General features: G+C 37.5%; 1 protein-coding gene across 1 annotated transcript in view; it reads left to right on the top strand.

The window, feature by feature from the left end:
- The window catches only part of OCA2 (OCA2 melanosomal transmembrane protein), a 177834-nt gene that overhangs the window by 30945 nt on the left and 124656 nt on the right, over window positions 1-22233 (top strand). Inside the window, exons 6-8 of the mRNA XM_027788838.2 lie at window positions 5288-5445; window positions 7094-7176; window positions 7527-7680. Of these exons, the coding sequence (XP_027644639.1) occupies window positions 5288-5445; window positions 7094-7176; window positions 7527-7680 (395 nt within the window). The remainder of the gene's footprint in view (window positions 1-5287; window positions 5446-7093; window positions 7177-7526; window positions 7681-22233) is intronic.

A 22233-nucleotide genomic window follows, 5' to 3' on the forward strand; every position in this document is an offset into this window, starting at 1 on the left:
TCATTTAAAGAAGAGTCTGTCTCCCTGATACAGTGCCTTCTTTGAATTTCCATCTGTGAATTTCCATCTTTACTTTGTCCCTGACAAGTGTTTCTGGAACAATCTTGTTTGTTTTCCTCTCAACCTCTGTACTTGTGCCAGTGCCAGTTATAGGTGAGGGAAAGTTAGACCAGCTTAGGTGAAGCAATTTCATTTTCCTATTTCAGACTGATTGCCAGAACTTCCTTCTCTTGGACCTGAAACCTGATAATAATCAGGGAATGGATTGTGAATTCCTTCTGAGTCTGGCCAAGGATCTTGCATTTTTATAACTGAATTTTAAAGCTTTTCAGTCCTGATCTGATTGTTTGCTTTAAATATTTGCTATCTCCCCAGTAAAACTTTTGGAGCAAGGGCTGACATTTTGCAAGCACTCAGTATGAAGGGTTCCTTAATCACTTGCTATTCATGTGCAAAACCAAATTTAATGAAAATACCTCTTCTCAAATCATGGCTGAATGGGTCTCCGGTCAGCCTAAACCAGACAAACCCAGAGATATCAAATTGACTAGTCAGTAGCTGTTTTCACTGACTTACCTCTCTCCTCAGTAGCTCTGAGAGATTTACTTGCGTAAATCTTGTGTCCATTCCAGGATTAAGATATCAAATTCAGAAAGGAGATGTATCTCAACAACACTAGTATGTTGAAATTTACACCACAGGCTAGATTCCTCATTTCATTTGGATTCAGCAGAACTGTTTAGAACAATTCCACACATGGAAGTTGACAGGGAGGCTCTAGACCAAGCGGACACAAGATGGGTAAATGTTATTATCAAATTCCTTGCTGAAGTGTCATGAGTTTGAATGATTGGTGCAACTGTGTTACTCATGGAGCAAGAAAAGGTCACTAGGAAAACTTGTAATTGTGCCATGACCATTAGTGTCACTGAAAATCACCTTTCCCACTCCCTGAATCAGAGGTGTGTATATCTATCTATCTATCTATATCTATATCTATATCTCAAGAAAGACTTTGAGGCAAAGAATATTGTCAGATTTTAGCAGGCTTTTCAGCTTCCATGGAGGTCCTAAAAATGGGTTTTTCTTCCAGGGAACATAAACTAACTTAATGAATGAAACAACCTCTCTAATATCTTTTCTTTTTCCCCTTTGATTTTTTTTTTATTTTTTAACTCTAGTCTCTACTGTTAGACACTCCTCCATCATTTTTCCTTGCAGAATGCATTTAAAAATCGTTTATGTTTGTTGATGCTGTTGGAAATGTACTAAGCATTTTAGCCTGCAGGCAGTGTGCAAGCTGCTAAGTAGATGGATGAAGACAAGGACCATGTGCAGAGGCAGGCAAAGAAGCAGAATCTGAAGGCATCGCTGAGAAAATGCTGTAGAAAAGAGAGTTTATTAAGGACTCAAAAATTCTAGAACTGATGGAGCACAGAGAGAAAGGGTTCATCCAATGCAGGCAAAATATGGAACCAGATTGCTGACACTCTAAAAAGGAGCAGGGTGAGTGTGGTGTTATGGAGCATTTTTCAGATGGGTAAACCAACAGGTATAGAAAAGCATGTGGTTCAACTTGGTACATTGCGAAGGGATGAAGTAAAAACAACCTCATAAGCTACAAACAGGGATAGGACGTCAAAAGAGAAAACTGCAAGGCGTGATGCAGAAATAACCCGTTAAGGACAACATGTAAAAATAGATGCTAAGACCCAGGCAAAATGCGTTCTCCAAAATGGTAATATCATAGAGAAACTATCAGTGTGACCTGGAAAAAATCAGGATCAATAGTATATAAGCACCTCAGAAACTTGGTGAAAAATAATCAACAGACATAGTATTCTCAAGGTGCATTTTACGGTAGGCAGAGTAGGCTATAGAAGTAGATATTAAAGAAAGCATAAAGTCAGCCATCTACATGCAAATGTAACAGATAATCTCTGTCAACCATGGCTTTTCAGCTGGCTCTGTACGTACTGAATTAATGACATGCTGGAGGGTAGAGCAGGGACTCAACGTTTAAGGAGTGACTCATCTCAGCTACATCCGTTAGTCATCCTAGGCTCTCTTTATAGTTAATAGAGAGAACTGATACTTCTCATGAGCAATTCCTCTCATCTTTGTGTAGTGGTCTAAAATGCAGCAATGAATTCCATCTTAAAAGCACCTTTTTTTCACTGATTTTAAGGGAGCAACGAACCCACGTGCAGATGTCCACAGTACAGTATAAACTTTGATGAATGAACACTGATTTAAACCCTTAGCCACCACATCCCATTCCATGTTGTCTATGTAAGCCACAAAAAAAAGGTAAAGTGACATGAGGTGACTCTTGCACCCTCTTCACTACCTTCTAGGAGCAGCTAGTCAGGAAGCAGATCAGAAAAAACAGCTCTTGGTTTAGCTTTGAGCAGTGGACCCAGACTGGTGCCAGATGTAAATACAGACAGCCACTGTGTAATGGTTCGCAAAGTATACAGAAACCCCAATCCCTTGACAGGATAATTCACATCAGTAATATAATTTAAAGAATGGAACTACATAAAAATGAGGCAGCTTAGCCGAAGTGAAATAAAAAATAACAGCTCTGGCTGTAAATTTTGTCAGGGAGATTTTTGCTTTAAAGGCACGTACTGGAGGACACGTTACAAAAAAAGTTCAGAAAAGACAAAAAGTCCTAGCATGGTTAAGTTGCAGAATAAAAAGGGATATTAAAGTAAAAAGATAGTTTTCTCGAAAGTTGGTCACATCTGAATGATTAAAATATAGAGGAAATCATATTCTGGCAATTTAAGGGAAACATAAAAACCAAGATAAGGCAGAAATATTTTGAAGAGCAGCTTGATAAAAAAAAAAAAATCTCATTTTGATTCATATAAGCATGGCTGAGGTTTCCTCCTGGTTTATTTTGATTCTACCTTTCATAAAGGCTGTGATCTGCTGCAGTCTAACAATGGAGTTATGACAGTCTGTAAATATTGTTTGGAGAAAGATAACTGATGGGATTTCAGAGCCTCAATGCAGACTGGTGAATGATGTTCAGTTCCGCTTGCAATCAAAGGAGAACCTGCATTGCTAGGGCCTTCCTGAAGGTTTTATAAATGCACAGAAAGGAATGGAAAACTTAAGTATCCTCATCTTTATAGGAAAAGAAGGAAGGAAACACTCTTCTTAAAAATAAGGTTTGAATTTTTCCCCCTTTAATTTTAATCAACCTTTATAATAGCTCCTGAATGTGTCATCTAGGTAATTACAGCATTTATTTTAAAAGTATTGCTTAAAAGGAAGCTGCCATAATTATATGCACCTGAAGCTTTTCAAGACATGTATCGCTGGCTACACTCTTAATAATAGGCAGACTGTCAAGAGGCGTCCTAAATCATTGGGTTAATGACTTCAGGTCAGCAGGCCTTTTAGAAGGTATAGCTAATGTCTCTAGTTAAAGGTATAGCTATATTGAGACTTGAGACTAATATTATGTATTAATTAGGACACAGAAAAACTATGATGCCAAATCACACTTCAAACCTTTAGAACTAGAAGAAAACTATTATAATTTGTGTTTATACTTGATGAGTCCGAGATGCTTGGCTCGATGCCCTACACATACTATGGAGACTACCAAGGTGACTACTATGGACCGGGAGGCAACTATGACTCAGCTAAGGGCTGTGTGTGTAAATTCTCTTGACTGGAGTTGGTCTCCTGATGTGTAGCATCTGAGTTGGTTTTTTTTTATTATTATTCTTCTTTCCTGTGTAACTCTTTTAAGCAAATAGATGCTTGGGAGGTTCATTCTTAATGAATGGCATGTGAGTGACGCTGGTGGTGATTGCTCTGTTCACTGTGCTAAGCAGGGTGACATTTATGTTACTTTGCAATGCACTGACTGCTCAACTGCCACTAGCTCTGCTAGGGTCTTCTTGTGTTTAGTGTGAAAGATACCTCTTTTCTACATCCAGTTCTTCTGCTGGGAATGTGGACAGAAGCAGCAACTCTTTTAAATATGAAGGACCCCAGCATAATGTCACAAAGCTTTCCTCATTAGAGGCTGGTCTACCATGGATAACCTTACTGGGGCTCACTGGGAAGCAGGGCACAGCACTGTCCTGAGTCCCCTCCGACTATATTGTGTTTTTTCTTCTACTGTTAAAATCTCTGAGTTCTGTGGGCAAGAAAATATCTTTCTGGGAGAATCTTTCTGGTAGGTATATGGTCTTGCACTTTTTTTGCAACAGATTCACTCTTTGTAGTATGCTCAATTAAATGTCAGATGTTAAAACTGTGAAGATACTCAAGCGTGTGATTAAGTGGCATGATTTCAACAGGATGTAAATGTGTAAAATCAAGTCTCTTCTTTCCTATCTTAGGCGGTTTGGTTGGTTGGTTTGTTTGTTTGTTTGGTGATGCCTTGGCTGTCTATCTGGTCACAGATAGGAGCAAAACAATTACAACATTGCTCCATTACAGTAACAAATGGGCTGTGAAGAGTTTAAAAGCTTAGGCTTTCCCTCTTTCCCAAACTGTAGGTACACTTCTTTCTCAACCATGCCAGCAGTGGACTATCACAATAATAAGTTTAAATAGTTCTAGATTTATTGGGACTAATAAAGCCAGACTTCCAATGGATTTGTTGATAATGGTTGGCTGATTTCTCATTTATATTAGAGAAAGAATGTGGTTTGACCACAACTCATGCTAGATATCCAAGAAAGAAAGAAAGAAAAAGTAGACCAGGGAGCTGGAGGATAAAATCTGTGAATACTCCAGGAAACAGGAACTTGAAAATATGTCTTTCAGATGTTTGAAGAATTGTGAGCAAAATTTTGACCAGGCACGAATAGGACATTGATTCTGGTTTACTTTTCCCTGTGGTTGGAGCTTCAACAATGTTTTCCCCAGTAGAAATTCTGTGATGTTTAAATTGCTGAGATAATGATGCAGCCTTTCATCTAGTACAAGCATTTAAATAGCTTTACTTCTCTGTCTCTCTGTGTATTCCTATGTTATTTTGGAGCTTTGGTACTTCTACAGTGTCAGCTGAAAGCACTGGCGATCTCAAAAGTCTCAAATCAAACAGATTTGTTCTTAACTTGTAACTCCTGTTTCCTTTGGAAACCCAGACAAAATAGTGCTACTTGATGAGGAAGTAGACATCCATTTTGTTCTTGTCATTGTTTCTTAAGTATTTTAGCTGAAGAATGTGTTTTTCAATATAAGTTTACTAATTTTTTTTTCCTTCTGGTATTTGTACAGCCTGAAATTTTCACCTTAACTTTATTAACAGCTATGAATCTAACCGATTTTCGTGATTCTGCTCTGTTGAAGTTAGACATAGGAGGTCCATTTGTAGCAGATGTAACTGATCAGCAAACAGAGGAATACATTGTAGTACAAATCAGCCAGACTGAAGATGCTGGATCTAGGAGGAGACGCCAGCAGCAGGTGATGGTCTTATATTTTCTTTTACTTCTTCTGAAGTGTGTTTTATCACTTATATTTCCACCACCATTGTGTGGATTAAATGGTCATTCTTTTCCCTGCTATGAAGAGTATCTATGTCAGCATTAGAGAACTTATTATAATAAGAGTAAAGTTATATTTTCTTCTGTCTTTAAAATACTTCCTTTAGTTTCCTAACTATTTTGTTCTTGTAAATTTTGTAAAACTTATGTTCCTTGACTGACACTTGGCATGGAAGTTCTTGTGTTTAAAATCGTCAATGCTTCAAAAGTTGTCTTAGAGGAAGAAACAAGTGCAAAGTGCCTTTTTGCACTTATTGAAATACATTTTCACATTTTGTGGCAAATTATTTTCTCAAACGTGTCACACTTATTTGCTTTATTTCTCTTAAGGCTTTCTCATTATTGATGTTTGTAACAAGTTCCTACTGCTCTGTCACGGAGAGCTTGGTGAAGGAGGATCTTTTACAGCCTGTCATTGTATATCACTGAAAAATAAAAATAAGCTTCATCATTTATTAAATAACATTGACATAAACCAACTGCCTCTCATTCTGTATATGTGACAGGATGGCCTGCCTCTACCAGTGACAGTACAGCTGAACAGTGCCATCAGTATTTGTGCTTACACACAACCTCATGGTCTACAGTAAAGGATAATTCCGACTACCTCAGAATGGAAAACAATTTCATAATGGCAATTACTGTCATAAACCACCCACCCCAGTGATGAGAAGGCTGCTGGCAGTGATCTCCAAGCAGCCTTCACACCGCTGTGGGGCAGCCAGCATGCAGTTGACTGCAGCAGCCCACCTCTGCTGGTGTGCCAGCTGTGGTCCTGACATGACCAAAGGACTAGGTAGCTAAATTAACCTTCTCTGTCTGCATGCTCCTCATGTATTTCTCTGTGTCAGATGTTCCAAGCTGGCTGATTACGCCATTTTTTTCTTCTGCACTTTGTATCACACATAGTCAGGACAGGTTTAGGATTTAGGCTACAATTAATGAAACTTGAAGTTTTGTGGTTTTTTTTAAGTCCCTCCTCTTTAAAAGAGAGATAATATCTGTATCTACATTTAAAGAGTGTATTTGGCAAAACTTGCATGAATATCAGTGTGTAATAATAGGCAAAATTTCAGAAAGTATTTATTTTCTTGAGATTTTTTGTTTCTTTTTGCTAGAAGATCAGCAAACAGGAGTTTTATTTACTGAAATTCTTCCATGTTCTCTTCATAATACCTGGGAGTGTGATGCTTCTGGGCCTTCTATCACCTGTACCTCAAGTATATTAGTTTTGTTCCCAGGCAGTCCTTGGGAGTGAACCATATAGTTATCTTTGAGCCTAGCTGCCCTAGATGCTCCTAATAGTCAATGCAAAGTGTGATTTAGCATCCCCTCTCTGAAGCACCTCCTGGAGGTATCTCTTACTTCGCTGATTGATTGAGGGAATGAGGATGAGTTTGCTCCAGCCTGAACACCTGTAAAGTATCTAATCAGGTGAAACTAATTTAGGCTAGTCTGTGTTATGCCCTGACCACAAAAATGAACAGGAGAAAGAATAAAACCCTAGATCAGAGACGTATCATTTTCACTGACTTTTATTAATATTGCCAAATGTGACTCTCTTGCAGGTGGTATACAACTGGTCTCTACCCTTAAGTTCAAGAAGAAATCAGCAAATCATCACAACTAGAACCTTTCAGATACTCAACAGGTTGGCTGAAAGACTGAGAAATGATCCACTGAAGTAGTAGTTTACATAGGCTTGACTAAGAAGGAATAGACAATGTATTAAAAATGTTCTATCACTGCCTGTTTCAGAGGGGCAGGAAAGGTTGACTTGTGGCTTTTTAAATGGTTTTACAAAGCTGGTTTGTACTCGAGTTACTTTCTAAACAATGCTGTTTAGATGGATAGAGTGAAAATGTTTGAAAAACTGCTTGCAATTGTAAAGGTAGAACACATATACATGTATTTATAGGTACTTAATAGAAAATGAATACATAAATAAAACTAATGGTACTTCATTCCAGAAATAAGCAAAACTTCTATTTCTTTCACCAGAGGCACCATCTTCATAAACATTCAAGCTTTCCTACAGGAGCCTGGAAGTGTTCCTCTCTCCATGAAGCATCAATACCTTCATGCAAATATAGAGGCACAAGTAACAATTGCATCCATCATCTTAGTAGGCGTCTATGTGCTGATCATACTGGAAGTAAGCCAAGTTTGTATTTTGATTTTTTTTTCCCCCTACATTATAAATGGAGCACAAGGAAGGGTTTCAGTCTTGGGCTTTAATATACTTTTAAAATGTGTATATGAATCCTTGCTGTATCATCAGTGTTGCTAATGGAATGAATAAGATATAAGTGAGGAAATTATTATAAATTGTAACTGATTTTGACAAGTTATATTGATGTTACAGTAGTCTTGTGTATTTTTCTATTAGGACCTATTAGTGTTTTAATATTGTAACAGAATTATGGTTTGGCTGTGAGAGTGAAAGTAAGTCTGGGTTATAAAAGGTGTAGAAAATCTGTTTTTAAGTTTGTTTGTTGTTTTTTTTTTTAATTTTAGACCTTTTAAGATAAGATAAAAGAAAAAAAAAAGCTTTGATTATTCCCTTCTTTAAGGCATATCAAACTATGGATTTAGTGTACTTTTAAAAGGTTAAACTAAGCACGCTTTTAAATAAATGATGTTTAGAAAATATTTTACTGTATTATTTAAAGAAGAAATGGAGTCTGAGTTAGCACAGAGAAGTCAAGGGACAAGGAACTTTAAACATATATTGCAACATTAATCCAAAGCCTTGAGGTACCAAACTTGATGAAAATACATTACATTGCACTAAGGATGGATGTCAGAAACAGCATAGGGCTCCAACTGACTTTGAACTGAAAACACTTACTGTCTTTATTGAAATAAAGAACAGATATGGGGGGGGGAAATTATTTTTTAATCATGTATGCATCCACACTGTCAATGAATTCTTCAAGTTGAATCACACCTGACTTACACTGATATGAAACAGAGGTGAATCAAATCAAGTCTACAAGGTGCTCTATAGTAAATACGTCCAGCATGCTCATTATTCTTCTACATCCCTTGCATATTTTAAACTTTTCATCCTGAAATGGTAAGATAGTTGAACACCTTCTAATCAAATCTCAATAATGGGTGCATACAACATGACAGATGCTTTAGACATTTAGATTATGTCATTCAGCAATGGTGATTTATTTATGAAGATAAAAGTGCCTTTATGTACTTTATAAATGAGCAAATAGATATAATATTAAGTGTGGAGGGGGATTGGACTAGATTTTACTATGAATGCATGTAGGCATGCAGCACAGTACTAAAATAATCCTAATACTTTTAAATGCAGCTTTTAGTTTTCGAAAAGCCCCAATGATGCACAACAGGTTTTTAATGTATGTAAAGGGTAGTTCTGTGTTTGCGTCCTAGAAAGCTGCTTTGGAACAATTCATGTGTAAAAGGAAGTAAAAGCTTGAAACCGGAAAGCAAAGCCAAGGAAAGCATGCATTTTCCTGTTCTTTTTAGAAAAAAAACTTTTCAACAACTCATTAGCTTATTGTTTCTGTGAAAAGATAAAGGAAAAAAATTCTGATGTTGGGAGCAAAATCATTTCTGCAAATTCAAAGGCAGAAATAGATACTTATAAGTGAACTTTTTTGAATTTTAAAATGTGGAAAGTCGCCTATTGCATCATGAAGTCATCGATTTTCTCCATAACATCTGTAGGAATGACAAATGCTACAACTAGAGTAAATTTTAAAAAATAAATACGTAAGCTGGAAATAACTATCATAGAAAAAAAAGCCTTGACTGTTGTTTGGCTCCCTCACAAATCTCTTGGGAGAGATGGATGTTAATATTGTTAGAGTATGTAATAGTGGCTTATGTTATATTCAGTATTTAGAACTTTAGTGCCTGAAGTCCTGCTTTCTCAACACATTGCATTCTCTATTCCATTAGCAGTTTTCACTATAACAAAAATCAATTGGTTTTGCTGCAGAAGCTCTCTCTCATGGATTTTCATTTTCAGTGTTGCTGCTCCCTATCTTTTATCAGTCTTTATTGGTTTCCTGTGTTTTATTCATTATCATTGGCAATATAGATTCAACTTTAGACAGTGTGGACACCCAAACAAGTTTTAGAGCTATATTTTGATGTAATTTCTTATAATGATGAAGAAGAGGAAGCTTTTTACCTGTTACAACTCCCAAGAGCCACCTGAAGGTGTGCCTCTTGCTCCTCCTGCACAGCCTTTTTCCCCAAACATGAATCATAGATCTTGTGCCCACAATCTCCTCAACCCCACTGTCCTCATCTTTTAATTCTTCCTTCCTTCCCCTTCTCCGCTTGCCCTTTGCTACCTTAGTCACCAGGGAGTGTGCAGGACTTCTTGCAAGAACATGCTGCAAGGAATTCTGCCTCCTGCAGATACATGCGATGGGAAAAACTGATGAAGTAAGAGATGCCAGCTGGAAAATGAAGTGCATTTACTGTAAATTGTCATTTTCTCCAAACCTACACCACTGTAAAGACGCTGGGTAAATTCTGCTTTGAGGTAGCTATTTGCCTCTTGGCATAGAGGTCAATGCATGTCAAGTACTAGTCCTTGTCAGTGGAGAAGCCTTACTGTCTTAGGATGTGCTGCTCTTCAGGAAACACGCTAAGCTGTGGAACCATGTTTCTTCAGACATTTAAGTGTTGTTTCTTTTGAAGCTGATTACGTATTATGTATTCATAAAATTTCTGGTAAAAGAAGATGTCTATTCTTTCTCTTTAAGTTCTAATGATTTCTTTTTATTATTATTTATTTATTTATTTTTTATTTTATTCTTACCACAAATACAATTATTTTCTTACTTCACAGTCCTACCCTGCCCCTTGAGTATACTTTTGCCTACTTGTCCCTTTTGGTATATTGCTTTTAACTCTCTTTAGATGAACATCCCTCAGTTACATTTGCTGTTTGATATCTGTGGGTTCTTTCTTTTTTCCCCCATGTAATCATCCTTTCCTTCAGTAACTAGACATTCATTGTCTTCAAATTGATTTTTCTCCAAATATTGATCAGTTCTCTCTTTTCATTTCAGTCTTCTGTTCCCTCTCCTTCTCCCAGAGGAGAAAGGAGAAAAAAAAATCTGCTGCTTGTGGTATTTTTGAATTTATCCAACCTATAGCATTTTATAGACTTGTTGAAAACAATGAAGTGTTTCATTTTGTTCTTGGAAGTCTACACTGCACAGGAAATTAAATTACATGTATGTTAAAAATAAACCCCAGAAGTGTGCCAGGCTTGCCTTTGTTGATCTCAGCTTTACCATCTGACCCTTCAGGATTACTGAGGAACACACGTATGATGGGCTATGAGTATGTTTTCACATGAATCTACAGGGATATCTCATATAAAGTGCTGATGTACAGAGTTCTAAGCTGATGTTGCTGTACTACATTAGTTCACAATGTATTTCAAGATAGGCTCCTTCTAGTTTTGATCCTCAAAATGTGTAGCTTCTTTTGACTGAGAACTTAAAAAAAATTCAAACAAAAAAATCTTAGAAAATTTAATTTGTACAGTTTTCTGCTCCAAACATCTTTGTTCTTTCAGTTAGGAGTGCATTTTGTCTTTTGCTTTCTTTGATTTTCATTCTTTTTGCAGCAAAGCCTTTTTCTATGTATATAACTAAAGTGACTGTTTATACCCTATTCACTCAAACTCTGTAAACAGTGGTATATGGCTGTTTCTGGTGGTACAGCATAGTCAAGGAAAAGTAGTGTAGATAAAATCTCATTGTTTCCTCTTTGCAATACAGTAAGATATCTTTAGTTTCTCCTTTTTTTTGCTTGTATTATCCCATAAAGAATGGGATAATACAGTGGTTACCCTGAAATGAAATCTATCTGCCTATCTATATCTTAAAATATCTGTTAATATTATGAAGTCTTATTGGTATTTAAAGAAGTTTTTTGAGTCGATGAAGTTCTTTTGAAATAATTATTAACTACATATTTGCAGCTATGTTGGGGCTGCATTAATTAGAAATATGTAAGGACAAATGTTAAACATTTATTATTAAAGGACAGAGTTTATTAATTTGAATTAATTATTGTGTGCCCTTGTCCAATATTTTCCTTTAATAAGATATTTGGTTTATGCTGTGGGTTAAAATGGAGTGTTAGCTATTTATGATACTTAAATGAGCCAGCAGAAACAAGTATGAAGGTAATAGCCTGTTAAAAGCTATTTTATAAGACATTTTATTTGGTCAGGATAAAAGGCAGAATAACATTCATTTTATAAGAAAAAAAAGAGAAGAGATACCAATAGCACATCAAATGGCAGGAGAGTGATACCAGCAAGTATCAGAAATTCTGTGAGAAGCTCCACAGGGCTTGTTTTATCACAGGAGCTATCATTTAGTTTCATATCCTGTCTAGTAGGTAGCCCTAAAAAAGATCTTGCCAGGATCTTTCAAATGGCTTTTTAATGATCTGACATGTTGAATAACATGTCTTTATTTCTCATTAAAACACAAATACTTTAAAGTGCAATATCTGTCCTTAAAAGCTCTAACTTTTTACTAGCATGAGGTAGGGACTTATAATCACAATTTTTATTACTTCAGTGGAAACGGAGAGTGTCAGTTTCTCTCCATATTACTTCTGTATTATTAACTAGCTTAAATTATGAATAAACATCCCCTAAGCTTAATTTCTTTAACTCATAGCAGAGTGATTTTTAATAGCATCTAACCAGCAGAAATTAGCTTCAGACAGCAAAACTTTTATGCAGTTCAGCCTGACCATTTTACTAGCATTGTGGCCTAGTTGAACCAGTGTTTCCATGCAGGAAGCATTTTTACAATGAAATGTTTGTTATTACTCCTGTCTATGCTCACACTAAGGCTCCTTATTTGTACACGGAAAATTACACTTCAGAGAGGGAATAGGAAAACAGAAGAAATACTCACTGGTATACAAAATGTAATAGTAAGTGATGACAATAGGCTAATCTTAAGGGAGAATTTTTCTGATGAGGAAAGTCACAGAAACTAGTGATCAGCTTACTCAGCATGGTTTCTTACTTCTCATCCATTCTCATAATTATCTGCCTTCAAATATGGACAGAGAAGAGTGTGGATTAGAGTGTTCCCACCTCCATATATATCCTACCAAAAGACTGGTAACAAAGTGGTGGAATAAAATCCACAGCCTTTATTGGAAAAGCCAATGTAAAAAAGAAAATCTTAGCTGCTGGTCTTCCTGGCTTTTGTGGGAGAGAATATATTCCTGCTGCTATTGTTTTCATTTGTGCTAAGACGGGAAAATTGTGAAGTGGAATTAAGACACTGCTGTAGGAGCTGGCAGAAAAATCAGGCAGTTTACCAGAATGAACTGTCTATCCTCTTTGGTGAAGAGTCTGAGCCATACCTCACTGGGTGAGAATAAATATTTGCTCTCATCTGCCCTCCTGTCTTGGGGTGGGAGGGAGCAAGAGAGCCCAAGACTGGGACAGAACAGGAAAGCCTATTCTGTGGGATGGGCCCAGCTTCCAGCAGGGCAAGGATGCTGTCCTGCACACTTTTCCTTCCTTGAGAGACTACTGATCCTGACCAGGGGAGAGAGAAGGCTACCTTGATATTGTCTTGATTATCTGCAGTGTTTTACAGTGAGACAGAAAAAAAGCTGAGAGGTAGGGCCTGGAGAGGGAACTTCCCAGCCTGAGGCAGAAATCATAAATGTGACACCAGTGAGTTGCATGGAACCTGAATCCAGTGTAGTGAAACCTAAACTGTAAAATCCAGTAGAAAAACTTAGCTTGAAGAAAAATCTAGCTCCCTTTGGGAGCAGGCTAGCTGCATCCTTCCTGGGCAACATGTGGTTGTGGATCTGGTCTCGAGACCCCAGGACCCTAAAGCACTATTAGCATTTAAAAGTTTACTCTTTTTTTTCTTTCTCCTCCCCACCTGCAGCTGAATATATGCAGTGTAATTAAGACAGTTTTGCAGTCCCCATGACTAATGCTTTTAGGACATAAACTGAAGGTGTGCATTGGGAATGGTATCAAGTGAAGCAAAGTAGATAAGAGACAGCAAAGCCTGCTGAGATAGGTGCTGGAGGACTGGATTGAACAAGGGGATCCACACATGAGGCAGATCCATCTGTCCTGTCCCCCATAGTGACAGATTTTCTCCCAGAGAGAACAGTCTGTGACTCAACTAGCAATTAAGCAGTCATTCCCCACCTTCTGTGATTTAGGAGATTTAGGATGTGACCTCTGTGCATTTTGAGAGGCTGAACATGACTGTAAAGCAGTTGTGAAGGAGCATTATGAGTTGCTTCTTATGAGAAGCATTGGATCAGTACCCCTGAGGTTCCAGGATTTCTACTACTGAGGTAGAGCAGAGCCACTGCCACCAAGTTGGCTCCAACAGGACAGAGCCAGCACCAGTGAGATAAACTACACTCATTTTCACCTGCTGTAACTGCAACAAAGGAAGTGTCAAGGAAGCAGAGTGCTGTAAGACAGGGATGGAAGACATTTAAATTCAAACAAAAATACAGTATAACAGCAAGCATAATCCTCAGCTGGATCCCAGCTAGAAATGTTATAACAACGGTTTTGTATTATTAATACAATATGAATATTGATTTTACACTCACTATTGCCCGTCTAATTGTTAGAGCTATCTTGGTAGAAGTCTGGCTCTGTTCTGAATGTGTGTACTTTAAGGAAAAATATCTTCTTTTGGGTACTGTGGTACTTCTGTAGTGTGAAAATTGGCCTTAATTAAGGACTTAATAGGAAAAAATTGCCACTGGATGGTGCTGCTTGCTATTCTAAGGACTTAATAGGATTGTCTGCTTTAAAAGATGCTGTCACCCACAGGCTCCACTTTTCAGAGAATACTATTTTCTGAAATAATAGGAGTCATATTTTCAACACTAAGTGTAAAAACTGATTTCCAAATGTCCATTTTCTATTTTCTATTGCCTTTCAAAACTAATTTTTAACTGTATTTTGTTCAATTTGTGGAAGCCTGTCAAGCACAAATGTGTTGCCCTGCCTTGCATACTAGATATGTTGTAGGTTGGTATTTTTCCTTTTTGTTTGAGACAAGCAATAGAACATTAAATTAGCTTAATTGAATGCTGCTGTTCAGCTTCTACCCTGCCTATGGCAACCAGGGGGGTAGAGCGCAGTGAAATCTCAAAATTTTAACAAGGTGTTAGACAACACACATGCGCTTCTAAAGCACACAAACAGGGATGAGAACAACTCAGCTTCTTTTCGCTCCCCAAATATCTTCTTTCAGCAAGAGCAAGGGCAACAGTGAATGAACAAACATGAGAGAGTGTAGGGGCCAGGCTTGGAGGTAGATGTAATGGCATGATCTAAAGAAGAGAAAAGGTCCAGAGAAGAAAATAAGGAGATATCAGGGATGAAAGATTCTCCAGAGTAACTGCTGGCTAAAGTAATGTGAGTGTTGCAGTTTGCCATACTGTTGTTCACAGTGCGTGGCTGTAATTCTGTGTAGTCATATTACGTTAATATTAAAAGAAGGCTGATGAAGATTCATACAGGGAAAGTAAAATAAGTCTGCCCCTCACTTTTGTGTTTTGCTGCATGTGATTTCTTTACTAGAAACTCAGTCTTGTAAGTCTTGAGTATGCTGAGATAGCTAGGGAAATACAGATGGTGGCATCCTTTGCAGTTTCAGAAAATGTTCAAAACCTCAAACATAATGAGGGTGTAAGGGTGTACATCAGGAATGATATCAAGGCATGCGGAGTGGATGGAGGCAGCAAAGCCTGCTGAGATAGGTGCAGAAAGACTGGATTTTTTGCAGGACAAAAGGGTCCTGCAAAAGGGTTTTGAATGACTGAAGACTTGTTGCCAGGTCAGCCTGTCAATATACAACAGCTTTGGTCATGTCAGCCCACAGTAGCGGTCTGGTTTATCATCTTCTAGGTAGCAACATCAGCCCTTTACTGGCTCATGAACAGATCTCTCTACTTTAGTCATATAGTGAATGTTTTTTGTAGCTGAAATATTACAGGACTGAGGTGCCTTGGCACATAAAAATGATCACCATACTGTCTTTCCACAGGGCTCCACTTTCTATTAATTTGACCTGACTCAAGGTCCTGATTTACAGAACATCAGCTCATTCATCTCTGCATGCCTCTGGCAATTTCATATTAAGACAAAACCCCCAAATTCACAGGAAATAAAAAGATTCACTTTTAAGATTTAACTCTGAGGAGATCTCAAACTATCAGATGTTACTGGATATTCCCCTTCTGGTGTTTCTTGGAGGTGTATAAAAATAATTTTCTTATATCAGAACCATCCCAAGAGGTAGAGGCTAGAAAACATCCACCTGTGGCTGTAATGATATAGATATGGCAGAGTTCTCTTTTTTGTATGAATCTGATAGAAATATTTACTAGGCATGATGCTATACCTTTTTATCCTTAGTTCTCATTAGTAATATTCTGAGGTGGGAGGTTATCTCAAAACCAGAGTCAGCATAGAAGTCAACCAGCCATTCCAACCCTCATTATAAGGGAATAAACCCTTCCGGATTTTCTGTACAATTGCTGTTTTTCTGCTTCCTTCCTGGCTCCACACTTTTCTCCACCTTTGCTTTTCCCTCAGGTTTCCAAGGCATTAAAATATAAGGCTTTCAATAGTCTTGTTCATCTCATACAGTAAAGATATGTTTATCCTTGCATCATTCAAGTACTACTTTGAACCAGTTAATTCAATGTTCCATATCAGCATGAAGCTTTCACCCATCCAGTTTTCTCTACAAACAACAAGCAGTGATATTGCTGGGGAAGAAAGTTCATAGATAGTGAAAATATTGCAAATTGTGCACATTGTTCATTCAAAGACATTGATAGAGCTATGGAGTAACAAATACCTTTGCAGAATCTAGAATCAGCTTATAGATTTTCTATATAGATGAGGGAAATGAATTAATCAGATAATTTATCCACAGAAAATAATTTGATCTCCTTATGTCAGTCTCTTCCCCTCCCCCCCCCCCTCCTTCTATGCATAGTGTCTTACATATAGGAAGAATTGATGTCAGCTGGTGAAACGATGTAGTCACTTAATCATAGAATGTCAGGGCTATCCCAGACAAAACTCCCAAGATACCCCTACCTTGTATTTCTTAGCCTGCTCAGTCAAAATATCATAGGAATAAAAGTGAATTAACACAGGCGTTAACTTGTCTTGGATACTATGTAGTATTACTTTTAATCACCTTCTATTTAAGATAATCATCTTGTGTAATGCTGTCTTATATTTTGAAGCATTGCATTAGAGAAGTGGCAAATTGCAGCCTTTTGTGCCTTTCCCTAAGGCAGAGTTGTTTATACCATGACTTTCTCCACTGACATTGAATCAGAACAAGTAATTTGGCACACTATCCGAGTGAAAATGGATATTATAGCAGAATGTCATAGATGGATGCTTTCTTACCTTGGGGTGGTGTAGATGTTCTTCAGGAGTTACACAGTTTGCTATAGAATCTAATGTTTGTATTTTACAAAACCCCAAGTCTTTCAGGGTTGGGAATTTGTCTGTAAAAAGAGCTTATTCAATGTATATGGGGTGTTATTTTCACAGTTACAGGGATCAGCCATTTATTATGCAATTAATGAGAACGAATGTTAGTACTAAAATATGCAGCTAATGTTTCCAAGTCCACAGACCTCTCCAATCTGTGCTTTTAACTGATCTTGGGCACATATGTCATGCATATGGCAGAACTAACTATTGTACTGAATCACCATTGAATTCTTGTAAAAAATTAGTAAGCTATTGGTCCAGGGTTGTTTTTATTTTCAAGAAAGGCATACTTATGTATGGTGATGCAGTTTTGACATAGTTTGACTTACAAAAATGAGACTAATAATAATATTTTCTAAAAATTTAACCTAGTGTAAAGTTTTATTTTATTTTTCACGTCTGCATTTACAGAATACATATAGATAGTGTCCTAATCTGCAAAGATATAAATAGCTGTTCTTGCTATCACTGGTTTTTTTGATGCTTGTGGTCACTTTGGGATACTTGATGTGCATCATCTTTCAGCAGCTGTACCCTATGTGCTTGCCTCAAGAGCTGCTTTAGTCCATCCCTGAATACTGCATGAGTTTAAGTCATACTTTCTAAACTATGCCAAGCAAGTCCCTTTTGCCTCATTAAAATCCCTACAGAATTTACTAGTTACTGCTTAACTAAGTAATTCTAAGGCAATTAATTTTCTGTTATCATTCATTTTGCACTAGTGGTTGAGACACGTCCCCTGTAAGGGGTTTCCACGTGCTAGGAAAAATGCCCTGCAGCTGAAGAAGGCACAGAACTGCTTCTGCAGAGCTTGTATAGGGAGCAACAGAGGAGAGGAGGGTGAGGAGGTAAAGCGTTAGCTGCCATCACCAGCTGAAGGGGAGGTATGCTTTTATGCCTTCACTAAGCAGCCAGTACTGGTTAGATGGTCTCTTCAGTATAGGCAAGCATTAAGAAAATCAAGTAAATACGTCTGGTCTCATTGACCTTCCTTTTCTGCTCTGATCTCATCTGTACCTGACTATATCCTGTATCTCTACTCTATTGGTTTATATTCTGTTCAAATTGTGCAATTTGCCAGAAGTAAAGCAAATTTTCATTAACTGAGAAGTTGATGCTATTCAGCTTTGAGGTCGATCTACTGCAGGGAAGAGTTCAAAGTATTGCAAGGCTTTTTGTGACCCTTGTTTTCCATCATAAGCCCACATTTTCAATTATGCTGCTTGAAAGACTTAGGAAAAATTACCTAAATTAGTTAGCTAAATTACCGTTGTTTTTCTGCAAATTTCAGTTTTGATTTCAGCTTCTGATGCCAGTTTCAGACTTCAGCATTAATTTTCCAAACTGTAAGTGGATCAAATATGTGCAACATTAAAGACTGAATTTCATCTGCATCCTGCTAAAACAGCTGTAATGGTCCAAGGCAAAGCAGACCACCAAAACTTACAAAGTATTTGACAGTAAGATTACCTCTATCAAAGGATCTGATTGAGGAGCACATTTCCAGAGGCAGTCAGGCTAATACTGTCTTGATTACCTTTAGGAAAAACAAAATCCTTGTCTTCGAAAAAAGCCCTCTTCCACTGCTAGGGATATCTTCTTTTAACCTAATAAACCCTTATTAAAGCATAAGAAAGAATAGTTATAAAACATAAAGTCAGAAATAAAGCTGTCCTAGAGCAAATTTTCCTCCCCTTCTCTCCCTCTTTGTCCCTTGAGAATGAAGGATTGAACTAGAGACTTTATAAAATCTAAGAGGGATTTGGCTGTTAATTTTAGAGAGAAAGACTCAGCTCCTCTGGAGATAGGTGGAAAATGCGTAACATCCATATGTGGATATAGGCTTGGGAATAATTGCCTCCTGTTGAAATGCAGCGATGATGCACTCTATCAAATGGAAATTAATTTCTCAGTAAAATAAGTAGTTTAATGCAACAGTCATCACTGGAGAAAAAATGGATAAGAAATGAATTGAGGCTGCATTTGAATCTTTATGTTAAAGTCACTGACAGTCATCTTTCAGCTGCCATTTATCACTTATAAAGAAGGACTTGTGGGAATAAAATGTTTGGTATGATTTATTATTTATCAAATATCTTCAGAAGCACATTTTGGAAATATGCATGCCCTGGATTCCAGATGGGAAATGTATGCTCTGAAATAGCATACAGGTCACCATTCAATTGGCTTCTAAATAATTTCCTTTTACCTCCTGGAGCACTGAACAAGATAAAGTGTTTGGAATTTTGAATCATTTTTATAATGATGCTGTTGCAGTGTAGCAAAAGATTTGATGAACTCTGTGCAAACATTCCAAAGCACTTTCAGATAAAGAAATTTAAACCTGGAGAGGTCTAGCTTGTCTAAATCTGGTTTGCATTATAGCTCTGGAAATGTATGTTATTAATTAATAACAAGCATGAAAAGTTGCAGCATAAATGATTTAGGCAGCTTTCGTTTCTTACGTTAGAATTAACTCCTGAATTAAGAGCGTGGAAGCTATCATACAGAACTAGCATTCAGCACATTGTGTTTATCACACAGCAGGTAATCATGAGACAAACTTTCTACAGATAGTTATGAAACAAAATTGTTATTATAGAAGTTTTTCCTAATCCTTGCCTACTCTGAATTGACTCTATAGCATGACCCTACGATGTTGCTATCACCATACCTACATTGCTGATGTTATTTTCAAGAGCCTCTGTTGTTGCAGCTTTGGTTTTTTTTCACTACTTACATAACATTCTGTAAATATCCATTCACTTTTCTGAAATCTCTTCAGCTCTCAGCCTGCTGATATCCTGTGTCAGTGATCCCTGTGACCGAGTCAAGCACTGTGAGAGTGAAATCTGGGCTGCATTGTTTTCAGTATCAGTTTGTATTGAGATAACTGTCCCTTTGTGAAAGGCAAGCACTATACTTTACTGTTTCATTAAGTCAACATTGCTAGGCATTCTTGAGAAAAAAATAAAGGTGATGTTGATGGTGAAGAAGTCTTTTCTGAGAAGCGATTATAAGGGTTGTAGCTGGGTTGGGAGGTGGGGAGCTCTAGCATGCAGACTGGCAAGACTAAAAGCTTTGTATCTTCCTTGTCTGTTCTTTTTCATCTCAATGGCCATTGCTTGTTTTTTTAAGAAACCTTTCCAAGAAATGAGGCAAGGAACTTTTATAAGTGCATTTTAAAGAGTGTGCTAAAACTGACTGAATCATTGAAATGTGAGGCTCCAGTTGTGGGATGGAAGAAATAAGAGTGAGAAGAAACTAAAAGGTCACTGTGACAGAATGAGAAAGGCCAGAGAGCATGTGAGGAGGTATTTATGTGCAAGAGAGTAGAAACAGCAATGCAGATGAGAGGCAAGTTGGAGAGAGAATGAAAGGTGAGACAAAAGAAGGGCTTTTATGAGATGTGCAGAATGGAAAGAATTTTAGTGATGGTTTTTGTCACGTATGTCATGTCATACAATGAGTACTGTGTAGCTGAACAGTGGTCCAGGCAAGACTTTATCAGTGCTGGGAGATGGATTTTGAAAAAGAGAGATGAAACAGAGAGGGAAATGTAGGTACCATAGTAAGATCCACAAGTGGTATTGACTCCTTCAGTGTCTTTGATAAGGACACATTATGACGAGTCTTCCACCGGAGTTCGTTTATCCTTGCTACTGAAGTAACTTTTCGCCCACCATTTCCTTCTGCTTCCATTCCTAGCCTGTAAAATGAAAATTCTACCCAGTCAGGCTAATGCAGCCAACTGAAATCTGTGATCTTATAGGCAATTCCTATTCAAGAGAGAAACTTGGCATGAATCAGAGTTCTTTCAGTGTAACTGTCTTTGCTTACTAGACAATACACAAAGGTATGCACTTTCTTAAGCATGAGAAGGATTGGATAAATACAGATGATTTCTCACTTAATCTTTCAAAATGTCTTTAGATTCAGGAGTCCACCAAATCTCTTAGCTTTTCTAGGGTTAAATTTATGTGTTAATTTATTCCTGTGCTCTGTCAATTCTGCATCTGAGCTTTCATTCAGGGATAGACTCTGAGATTCATCCCGAAATGATGCTCATCCTCCTATGGGACTTCAAAGTGTTTGGATCAGGTTTGTACTATTTTCCAAAAGATAATAATGGAATTTTACCTAATACAATGCCCTCCAAATAGGTATTGGACAGAACTGTGATTCAAAGAGTGTCACAGCTTAGACCTGCATGTGTTAATTTCTCCATTTGTAAGCTTTAAAAAATACTTCAAAATATATATTATTTGTTTGGGGTTTGCTTTAGTGAACAAAAAATTAAAGATTAATCCACTCTTTGCTAAACCGCCCCCAGTCTCAACTTCTGAATATTTACATGTCTCTGAACTTACATAAGTGTGCTTTCCAGGCTTTGTGTTACTGTATAACTTCCACTTAATAGTTTGCTGGAATGAAGAGCTGTACATTTGACAAGTTTTTTTATAGTAGAGCTTTGCACCTGAGTAGTCTTTGTTCATTCTTCAGGATATACTTTTGTCTATCCTTCCTGAAAATCACCAGGGTGAAGGGGCTGACAGACAACTCCATTTGTAAAGCAATTTTCCTATCTTTCTGCAGAAATTAAAGCAAATTTCACCCATAGGTGACAGCAAACTCTTGGAAACTGAAAAGGCAGTCAACTCAATATGTGCAATTAAGTATACAATAGTGACAGCAAAAATGTTTACGTGGAAATATGTGAAAAATCTAAAGCCAATGAAATCTCAGAAAATCCCTGATATCTTTCTGAGAACTGCAAAAGAGCTATGTAGTGTGGGTGGTGATTAGATAAGGAGAAAGACTCCAGTCTGAGGACAGCTGACGGTTCCCCAGTAGTTTACCCTTGAACATGCTTTGTCCTAGTAAGCTGATCCCCTTCCCTAACCCACACCTCTGCTTCATGGCTTTTATAGGAGAGAGCTGTAAGGTCTAATTGCTGCACCCCATTGTCAGCCACAACTCAAAAGTTATCAAATGCTCCTTACCTTTGCAGAATCATGTGTACTTTCATATCAACACTCTGAAACTGGATATCAAAGATGAAACAGTAACTTATCACACATGCTGCTGTGGGAGCTGGTGGGAGCTGTTATCTGTGCTATGTACTTTCAGGTCATTAGGATGGAA

Source organism: Falco peregrinus, chromosome 4, assembly GCF_023634155.1.
Source record: "Falco peregrinus isolate bFalPer1 chromosome 4, bFalPer1.pri, whole genome shotgun sequence".
In the NCBI taxonomy this organism is placed as follows: domain Eukaryota; kingdom Metazoa; phylum Chordata; class Aves; order Falconiformes; family Falconidae; genus Falco; species Falco peregrinus.